Here is an 11121-nt window from a genome sequence, read left to right as displayed (position 1 = left end):
TCAGCTTGTCTGTCTTTGTTGGGGCAGGAAGACCACCACAGAGACCCATAATACCCCAAGGTAAGATCTGACCCTGGCTTCCTGTGTTCCCTCTGTGCTTTGCTAAGACCCATTTCTCTATGTGCTTGATGTATATATGTTTTCTCACCTCCAATAAAAGCCTTTTGTTCTGGCTGATTTTGTCTGCTGCTGTCTGCTGTGTTTGAGAATTTCTCTCATGGTCCCAGGTGACATTTTTTTCCTACAATTTTTTTTTTTAAAAACTGGCAGAAAATAATGAGCTTGATCAAGATTATAATATGTCCCTATTAAAGACCATATCATTGAAGTAAAATAAAAAATTATTCCCCTTCCCTCCTGTCTCAGAGTCGTTAGATACAGGTTCCTCCCTTGAAATTATAAACTCACCTCTCTCCTTTTTCACTATAGTATAGATTTCCATGAGAGTTTCTTTCCTGAGTTCTCCCAGTCAGTTTATATAGTCTTTCCTCCTGGTCTAGTCCTGTGAAATAAATGTCTTTGGAAAGGGCTTATAATGATACGCTGCTCAATGAAATATGAGTGAAGTTTGGAAGGGTGTAAGTGTATACTGTATACTGTACTTTGATAATAAAAGTCCCAGGAAAAGAAAAGGGCCTGCACATACTGCAAAGCTGTGTGGCATGTAAAGCTTGAAGAGCTGCCATGAGCTCGCACTCTTAGGACCCAGTGTCTGAAGGTAAACTACACCTTAGGGTGGGAATGGTCCTTGTAACAGGAATGAGCTACCAAGTTAAACACTGGTGGAAAAGTAAATTCTGAAAATGTGTCAGATAAGTGAGTTTTAAAACATATTGGTTTTTTTTTTTCTGATTGCCTACAGTTTAAAATATCCTAACTGATGTGGCCCATCATGGTGTAATATGTATGTCTATAGGTATTCACTGGCCAAAAAGAAAAAAAAAAGATGGTTTTGTCTTTCTCTTCTTTTTCTTTTCCCTCCCTTAGTCCATCCCCTCCCCTTTTCTGTGTCCCTTCCTCTTATGTCATTCTTCCCCCACTCCCTCTTCACCTTGGGGCCCACCCCATTCAAGTACAAAATCCGTATCTTCTAGTTCATGAGAGCAAAAGGATCAAGGATATTTACTGGAGTCTTCCTTGTCTACTATTGTAATTCATAGTTGTTTTGTTCTGAGTCTTTAGTTTTTATATATTTACAACCATAAAAGGAACAATAGGTATGAATTAATTACTCGATGCTGAATCCTTTAACTTATATTGAGATTTCCTTATTTACAAGATATAGTACACACAATTATCAAAATTAAGAGCATGCATGTGGAAATTAAGAGCCATATATGTACAGCTAAGAAAGTCTTTATTAAATTTTATGGTAAATAAAATGCTAAAAATGTAAAGAGAACATTGAATTTACTCAAAACTTGCCAGATTAAATGTTTCCTCTAAATTCATGAATATAAGATTTACAAAAATCTTAATTTTCAGAAAGCAAAATTATTTCTCTTTGTTGGTTTGTTGGTCTGGGAGATCAAATACAGGTTCTTATACATCCTAGGCAGAATGATCAACTACTTCCCAACAGTCCTAGCCATAACAGAGCAGTAACACATCTCTATGATACAACGGACTTCAAGTTCCAGAATAGAGAATAGATAGTCTTAACTTAAAGATAGATATAAAGAAAGGTTATTTTCATTCACATTTCAACAAAAGTTATATTTGCTGTGTCATTCTTAAGCCTTTCTAGGTAAAACCAAAGCAAAATTTGGTATCAAAATACATGTGGGTGAGTTTTTTGGTTTTGTTTTTTTCCAATAGGCCCTGCAATGTCAGTAAGTTTCCCTGGATAGCTAAAAGAAGTTAAGAAAATTCTTCCTAAGAAATTAAGACAGTATAGGGAAAGAGAGAGATAAGAACACATAAACTAGTTTGTGCCAGGTGCAATTAGATAATACCAAGGTGACCATGAAAGTCGACTGGTACACTGAGGTAGCCACCATGCAAGCTATAACACCATCTATATCTGAGGTTTCTATTTGCTCTGTCTTTGAAAGAACTTTGAACTTCATTTCAAAACAAAAATGCTGGTCACTGTTTTTACAAGTTGTCCACATAAACAGATGTTCTCACAAATATCTCAAAACTGAGCACTTTGAGCCTCTGAGAGGTCAAAATCAATTTCCTCAGAAAATGAAGGGAAAAGCACATTTGAGGCTACTGCCTATCAGTGCTCTATTCTGCAAGAGAAATGAGCAGGGAGAGAGTACTCAGGCAATCCACAGTTGGATGCCACTTTGCTGCCTCTACGTCAACCATATTCCAACCTGAGCCCCCAAACACGGACTGCTTCCAGTCCTCTAGAAGAAAAGCATGCTGTAACAGAACCTGCTGAAGAAACATGTTACGAGCTGAAAAGTTGGAGTCTTCTGTGGAAATTGAGATTTCTTTGTCAACCGATATGCTTCCATTCCAATTTTTCCTACCATATACCTTTAATGATATCATACTTCTGATCAATATCCTTCTTATTTTCTGGAATATTTTCATTTCAATATTTTTACTATTTTCTACGATGTCTATGTTAATGGGTATTTTACCTGCACATATGCCTGTATCCTGCTTGCCTAACTAGCCATGCAGAGGCTAGAAGAAGCCATTAGATTCCCTGAAATTGGAGCTCTAAAGCTATTGAATCACCATATGGGTGCTTGGAATCAGACCTATATCCTCTAGAAGGACAGCCAGTGCTCTTAGCCACTGAGCCATATCCCCAAGCCTTGATCTTCAATGTATTAATTTTCGTTATCCCTGGCAATGCTTTCTGGCACTAGAGATAATATTTCTGTCATTCAACTTTAAAATAAATATTCTAAACTCAAATAAAAACAAATATAGAGTACAGTAAGTCAATGAAAACAGACTTTTCATCAGTTAAAAATTATATTAACATTCTTAAAATCACAATAGTATTTCCTTGGGCCAGTTAAAAGTAAACTAGACATTATGGAAATAGACCAGGGTGTCTATTTCAGCCTACTATCATTACTGTCCCTTAGACACCAGAATAAAAACCATACCATAGAGTTTCTCCATATTTAAATAACATTGTGGATTTTTTTCTACAATTGATTAAATGTAAAACACAGCAAACTGGATGCATGGAACAAACATGGGAGGTATGGTGTGCTTTCAGGATGTGGCATCTTGCCATTGACCACAGCATCTTGGAGCACAATAAAGTCATCGAAATAGTTAACAGATGTTAGCTGCACTCGAAATATAAAAGTTCTATTGCTAAAAAATATGTTGGGTCAGATGAAACTTTGGCTCTTGGTCCATAACTTAACAAACTTGGCATATGGAGAGTTGGGATCCAGAGGGGCGGGGCGGGGGAACACAACTTCAGGGCCACACACTCCGCATTGTGTCGAGGCTCATAAACCACTAACAATGTGTACCCTGCAGTAAGGGGGCTTGAGGAGGCATTAACACAGCACTTGATACTTAGAGAAATCTGAAGTCAATTTTCAGTTCTACTAAGCTAAAAAATATAATGATTTCTGTAAGAGCAAATGAGCAGCTTGTCCATGTCCAGAAGGGCGTGCACTGGGGTTAATTCCCAGCTTGCAGTAGAACTGATGCCCTGCCTTGGCCTGTCCTCCATCTACTTCATGGTCTACCTAGTGATGATCTTTGCAAAGGATATCTCCTTTCCCAGCTCTTTTTTATTAACTTCCACTTCAGAATGTGTTGGCACTAATGATGCTGTGATGAACAGGTGCTGGATAACTTTGCCCTCTCTTAAATCATAAACTCATTCAAGTCGAGCTTTGAAGGAGGCTTGTGCAACTTTAGAGTTTGTGGTTTTATTCACTGCCTTGCAAATAAACTCACCAGCTTCCATCACCTTGTGGAGATTCACACCCTGGAAGGGAAAAGAGAAGACACCAGGTGGGATGGAGATGAGAGTCAAGAACAGAAAAAAAAAAAAAAAAAAAGATGAAGTGAATTGTTTTAATCTCACTAGAAGTGGATTAACTATTTAAAATTAGGAAACATTGCTTTGTTCATCATCAGCTCAGGGTCAGCATTTTTCCATGAACTATGTAGGCAGTGGTTTAGATTTCTCCACTTTATTAAAACACAATATGAAGAAGATACCTCAGTACAATTTGCAAGCATATCTAATGTTTAAGAAGGACAATCATAGAATTTGAAGAAAGAGAAAATAAAACACTAATGGATTGGAGAAGTTTACAGTTAGAAACTGAATTGAGGAAAGCGATGCCTTTCTTATGTATAAAGAAACTGGGTAAGTTTATATGGATTTCCCAGAAAGATGGATGCTTTATTTTTTAACCATACATAGACTCAGAATTGTGACATAGGATGAAGTGGGGACCTGTAAGGCAGAGAAAATAACAGTATTTAGTATACAATGGCATCTACTGTGCCTCATGCTTTGTACTGTCTGAAATGAAGTATAGCAGTGACTGAGGCTTAGGAAAACCCATGAATGAAAGCTCGTAGTTGGTCTGAAGGCCAAGAGCAGGGCATGCTCCTCATCTGTGGGCCTTAGAATAACTGTTTTGCCCAGTACTCTGGTTGTAACATGAGAGACACACTGTGGGAATGCCCACTATATATTTGTCCTCACACAACATCTCTTATGCCTTTACATCTTTCTTCACCATGAACTAGAAACTGTGAGGACTAACAATTAAAATTAATCTTTGCAACTAAACTGCTAGTAGTTGTTTTAAATAGTTGTCAAAATATGATTTCCTCCTAAAGTAGATAAGAATGAATTTCACAAAGTTTTTTATAACCTGTTTATCTTCATTTTTCTTTCTAAACACATTTCAGAACATTTAGTTATTTCTTTTTTTAATAATGTCAAAGAAATATTTTGTAAAACAATTCTTTTAAACTTTTTTTTCTTTTACAATAGAACATGTTTTCAGGGTAGAAACATTCTTTTTGATTTGAGAAAAAAAATTTTTTTATTGTGGAGCAACTGAGTCTACATTTTAATTTAAATTCTTAATCCAATGTTAACTAAAGAGTTTCATATGTCTTACATTTCTGAACTAAATCCAGTAAGGGTTTTAAGGGTTTAATGGAATATTTTAGTCATTAATGTTCCTCTAAACGTTGTACAAATTCTATTTCTGACAATTATGCATAGATAATATGCTAATATTATCTCAAGAAATAATTTTGTTTAGGTCTTTCTCTATTTCATTTAACAACTGATATGATTATAAAATTATTGTATTTAATCTTAAATCATTTATCAGATGTCTAGAAAGCTATATGATATGTTGTGAGGTTTCACATAGATAGTATATTTATGTCTCCCTGAAGCGTACATGCTCATGGGCAATTTCAGACTCATGAATACAAATTTATGTACTAAACTTAGGTCCATGGAGCAAGATATACCCAAGTGTTTAAAAAGACCAAGGGACTTCTGAGGAAAGAGTAGGGAGAATGTACCAGGGAAGAGGTTATGAAGGTCCAATTCTGACTCATGTTTTATGTTGTAACTATAGGAAGAAGCTATGAGAGGCACTGCAGGTAACAGAGCAATACAACTGGCCTAAAAAGAATAGCACAGTATTTGTGGATGGTGAGGAGTAGGAGAGCCATGGTACATGTGGGTAACAATGGGCAAACCAGTCACCGATACCATTTGTAATGGAGAAGGTACCAAGAGGCCAGTGTGTTATAGAGTAAGCCTTCTTTTGAAAGAAATACAAGCTCCCTGATGGGTGCTTAAGCAGAGGTACGGTATGTGTATCCTTCCAGTGTGGAGAGTCCTGTAGTAGTAATGGACTGAAACGCAATTAGTGTAGGAGACGATCATTCATCTGGCAGAGATAGGTCCTATAATTGCTTGCACTTGGTAGCCAACTGGGATTGTGATTCATAGTGACTGTGGTGTACCTCAACCTGAGAAATTCTTAGGATGCCATTTAATTTTCTGGAATTTGGCATTGAAACTTAAAGTTACAGAACATATTAAATACTGGTTATTAATTAAACTTAATCCCATCATCCACATTCCAAGAATGGTTCAATCTCTCTTCCTTTTCAGTCACTGCCTTCTGAAACAATGATTAGGCCAGACAGCAGCTGTTAGTCTTTGGTGCCAGGTAAAAATCTCAATAAATATTTACTAACCACTGGGATGTTACAGGCACTAAGTATGAATGAGATACAATTGCATTTTGGCTAAACAGGAAGATAGAAGAATAAGCAGTATCATGATACAACTCTAGGAAGCAAATAAAAATACAGAATTCACAGAATCACCAAGGTCCTTATAGCTTTGCCTGGAGTGTAGACAGAGATTCCAGGGGTGGACCAGTTGGCTTTATCTTACTTTCTAGATGAAAAGGGGCATCATGTAAAAGACCATTCAGAATCATGTGAAAGCAGTAAAGAAGTGGAATTATAGGTAAGTTGGATGTCATGGGAGCATCGGTGTAATTACAATGAGACTGGAGAGGCAAGAGGAGAGAGAGGCAAATTTCTTTTCTGAGCTGACTGATTCTTTTATGGTTGGGTGTCCAACAACCTCAGAATAGTTTATTCACCTTTCCTAGTTTCCCATGAAATGGACTCTTCCCTGTGCTTATAGATTTTGTTACTAAGCATAAAAAAAAAATAGCTCAGAATTAGTTGCAGTAGTTGTGCATGCAAGAGCTACATTTTCAGGTATTTGCAAAGAGGGTCTTTGAGACTCAGGATCTTACAGGTCAGGTTTAATTAACCTTTGCTCTTCCATCCACCATTTGCAAGGTGTCAGGAGCCCCAGGCCAACAGAATCCTAGCCTGATGGAGGATCATCTCAGCTTCTCTGAGGATCCATTACTAAAAGCAAAACTGCAAAATCAAAGCATTATAATTGCAAAGACACGAGCTTTTGCACAGTAAATAGCAAAATCAGATAATAATACATGGAGACATATTTCAGAGTTCACAAAGCTTTATACTGTGGAATGAGAGCACTCTTAGTAGCACTGCTTCAGCAATAAGCATGTGCAAAGTCCCTGCAACCTTTTCACTTTGGTTTCCTTCTAAACAATATAGCAAATAGCACATGTGTGACAAAACTTTGACGACTTCAGCTGTTTTTCAAGTTCGAGAATGTATTCCTGTTTGAACAAGAAAAGAAAGCATGGGTTTTAAAAACACATTATAAAGAACTTACTGTATTGAGTCCCATGCCGTTGAGCATATATATCAAATCCTCTGTGGCTACATTCCCAGAAGCACCTTGTGCATAAGGGCAGCCACCTAATCCAGATACAGCAGAGTCCACCACATTGATTCCCATCTGAAAAATAAAGCACAGCAGGTAAGGCATGTTCATGGGTGGAATATGAATCACTCATTTCTATTTAACCTAGTGTGAAGAAGTAGCAAACAAAGTTTGAATGTGCTATGTGACATGGTCACCATCCACTTGTTGCTAGAGTCATCCCTGGAGAACCAATTCCTTTTCTAAGTTTGTCTCTTAGACCAGCAAATCTCTGCTAGAAATCTTTGTAGCTGGACCAGTCTTCCACCAAAATTTAAAAGGCAAGGTTTTTGTCTGTTTGTTTATTCCCTGTGAGAGTACAGCTGGCATGGTTAGAGCCTGAAGTACAGTTAGTTCATCTCTGGTTTTATATATTCTCTAATTTCTACATTTATCTTTAAAGCATTCCAACACTACAGCTCAAAATCATAGTCACAGAAGATTAAGACTTGGGTCTGGGTTTTAGAGATGAGGTTAGTATTTGCAAGGGGTTTTGTGGGACCAGTTTACCTACCTAATTCACCAAACTCTCATGGGGACAATATTTTACACACAAGACTCTGGAAGTACGAGGGATTTAAGAGGCACGATGTCTGTCTCTTTCCACAGCAGTTTATATTCCCTGCTCCATACTAACTGCTATATAGCTGTTGCAATGTTTTCTGTGCATTAGTCACAACTCTCACTCATACAAAGATGTTCTCAGACCATTCCCACTTCACCAAGAGAAACCTCAGGTTTCTTGTACAAGTGCATAATCAGGGGGAGAATTCTCTGTACCCAGAGAACACCCCCTATGTGTATCCACAGCCTCTGGAAGCTGCACATCTGTGTAGACTGGGTATCTGGACTTGGGGATGCAGAAGACAATGAGTTTATGGGCTAAGACTATGAAAGATATATGAACAATGATGTCAAGGAAAATCCTGGGCATCAGGTCTCCATAATATAAAAGGGGAGTTAGGTGGGCCATTCCTCTGGCAAATTAACAACTTGATGATGAGGGCTGCAGAAATATTTAATTCTTCACCCCTTACACTTTTCAGCCAATCTATTTAGTGGAATTTAACCCATTATCCAAAGAGAGACAAAAGTTTCAATAGACTTGAGTATAAAGTACCCATTAGAATTACCTATGGTCGTTTAAATGTACTAGTAGCAAGTCCTTCCCCAAAATTAGTTAAACCAGTTCTCTAATATGAATTGGTCCTGCTATGGCTTTGAGTTGTTCCTGGTGATTTTCTGAAGCTGGACTCCTTATTCACTTCAGTCCTTTCAATGTTGGGCATTCACCTGTTTTAATTTTAGAGATATTCTATAGTCTGCAACACCAAGATGCTAACCATATGTGAGGTGAGGACCAAACACTGATACCAGGGCAGATTTGAAGTTGAAGAGATTCAAGGTTGAAGAGCCTATGAGGAGCTAAGGGCAGATAAGATAGTATTTACTATCACAACAGGCTGCTAGGCAGGCAACAGCCTTCAGGTACCCAGGCACATGCCAGCACATATGGATCACATATAGGCAGACACAAAAATATACATAGACCAACGTATCCAGCTTCATGGAGTTAGGCACACAGGTCTACAGACAAGACACACAGCAGGATTGAAAGCAGAGGTAAAGGTCTCTGATGTCAAGATGGTATTTATAGAAAAACATACAAAGTAGCATTCTGCCAGGAATAGTTATATAATGGATTACATTGATGTTTACTTGGTGGGGGTCATTCTGGTGTAAGCCGTTTTGTCCTGTGGCTACTATCAGGTATCATATCCAATATTATATAGCCACACCAGTGCCATGTTGTCCAAATACAAACTGGACCTTACAACCTTCTGTTCCAAACACCATGGCTCTTCCACATTTCAAGGAAAGTGGTTTTAGAAAGAAGAACTCAGTAGAGGGTAAGACAGAGAAAAAAACAAAGCTTCTACTATGATGAATGTAAGGCAGCATTTGACTAGTGTGATGAGAGGACAGTAGCATCCAATTAGCATCATGGGCATAAGGCAGCATCCATCTAGCCTGTGGATGATTCACTCTTGGCGGATATTCTATGAGACTTTCCCTGGAAAGAGATAACACACACACACACACACACACACACACACACACACACTTAAATATTAAATCAATGAGTAAATAAATATACACTTTTAAAAGGTAAGGATTTAAGAACTGAAAGCCAACCAAAAGTTACCACTAGTGGGAATTTAAATTGAAATTTTATGATGAAGTTATTATCAATATCCAGTGTCCTAAAAATTCTTTTTCTTAACTTTTTATTGATTCTTTGTGAATTTCTCATCGTGCATCACAATCCCACTCATCTTCCCAACCTTTCATATCCACCTCTACCTTGTGACGTCTCCCCAGAAATAAAATAAAATATGATTCACTTAAAAAGGTCATAGTAGTGTGTTACAGTGTGTCACAAAGTATAACTTTTTGTCCATGCATCTTTATTTGCAAATGCTCATTGCAATGAGTCATTGGTCTGTTTTGAGACCTCTGGTTTCTGCTACTCCATCTATACTGGATCCTCATAGGATTCTTTTAGGATGGCTTGTTGTTGCCCAATGTCATGGAGATCCTGCAGCTTTGGATCTAAAGGACTGGCCCTCCCATACCTTCCAGCAGACCACAGATGGGGTAGATGTTGGGGAGGCCCAACTCAAAGCCCTGGATCTGAGCTTTCGAGGTAGCTCAAGTGACCAATGTGCCAGTTCACCAGCAACTACATCACAATGGAGAGCTCTCCAGCACTGGGCTAGCTAGTTCAAACAATGCCACAAGGGGCAGAGAGCTCTCTTGCTCTCCTTTCCTTGGGGCTAGCTCACCCGCACCTACCCCTCCAGGGCCAGCTCTACTGTGCTGCCTAGTCTAGATACAGGTCTCACTCTCCTGAGTGCTGCAGCCAATGAGGGTCAGGGCCAGTACTCCGGTTCTTATGACTCTGGGGCCAGTTCTCCCACCTGCCACAACCAGAGAGAGGCACCAAGAAATTCTTTTTCAAGGACATCCTATCTTGAAATATTTAACACATCATGTGTAGATAATTAGATGATTAAAATCAAGTAAATCTATGAATACATCAATGGAAACTTTATCATGTTTTTAAGAAGGAAATTTATAAAACAATTAAAATGTCACATAATAAGTAATTTAAATTGTGTCTATAAAATTGAATGATAAATGCTACAGAAACTTAATGAGGGGAATGAAGTTGGTGTTGAAATGATGTGCACTATACAGAGTCATGATACCATTATGGGTGGTTGTGAGCCACCATGGGTGGTTGCTGGGATTTGAACTCAGGATCTTCGGAAGAGCAGTCAGTACTCTTACCCACTGAGCTATCTCATCAGCCCTCATGTATATATCTTAATGATACATACACCAACATGCTAACGATATTGGTAAGCATGCATAGAATGGTTATTCATAATTTTTATTTCAGAGTTTCGTGTAACCAGGCTGTTTTGGACTTGTAGTTACATGTGGCCTTAAACTTCAGATCCTACTGCCTTTACCCCTCGAGTGCTAGGATTACAAGCAAGTGCCACCCCGCCTGATTTTATGTGATGCTGGAAACTGAACTCAGAAATCCTGACATGTAAGTAGGTCACTCTAGCAACAGAACTACATTCACAGCCCACATACAATCTCTTCCACTTTAATCCTGTTTTCTTATTTTCAGTGACTCACGGTGTTCAATGCAGATAAGGAAACAGAAAACAAACCAGTTTTGTGCAAACTGGCTAGTCAGGGTAGGATGTATATATATATATATATATATATATATA

At 38.2% G+C, this 11121-nt stretch overlaps 1 protein-coding gene across 2 annotated transcripts in view; it reads right to left on the bottom strand.

Moving 5' to 3' along the window:
- Window positions 1-1340: 1340 nt before the first annotated feature.
- Hmgcll1 (3-hydroxymethyl-3-methylglutaryl-CoA lyase like 1) overlaps window positions 1341-11121 on the bottom strand; it is a 127402-nt gene continuing 117621 nt past the window's right edge. For both annotated transcript variants that reach the window (XM_031343694.1, XM_031343696.1), the window contains 2 exons: window positions 7220-7345; window positions 1341-3925 (listed from right to left, as the gene is read on the bottom strand). In XM_031343694.1, the coding sequence (XP_031199554.1) occupies window positions 3815-3925; window positions 7220-7345 (237 nt within the window). In that variant the 3' untranslated portion in view covers window positions 1341-3814. The remainder of the gene's footprint in view (window positions 3926-7219; window positions 7346-11121) is intronic.

Source organism: Mastomys coucha, unplaced genomic scaffold, assembly GCF_008632895.1.
Source record: "Mastomys coucha isolate ucsf_1 unplaced genomic scaffold, UCSF_Mcou_1 pScaffold23, whole genome shotgun sequence".
NCBI classification, from domain to species: Eukaryota; Metazoa; Chordata; class Mammalia; order Rodentia; family Muridae; genus Mastomys; species Mastomys coucha.
The sequence above is the reverse complement of the archived record's forward strand: the minus strand, read 5'-3'. Positions and strand labels throughout refer to the sequence as shown.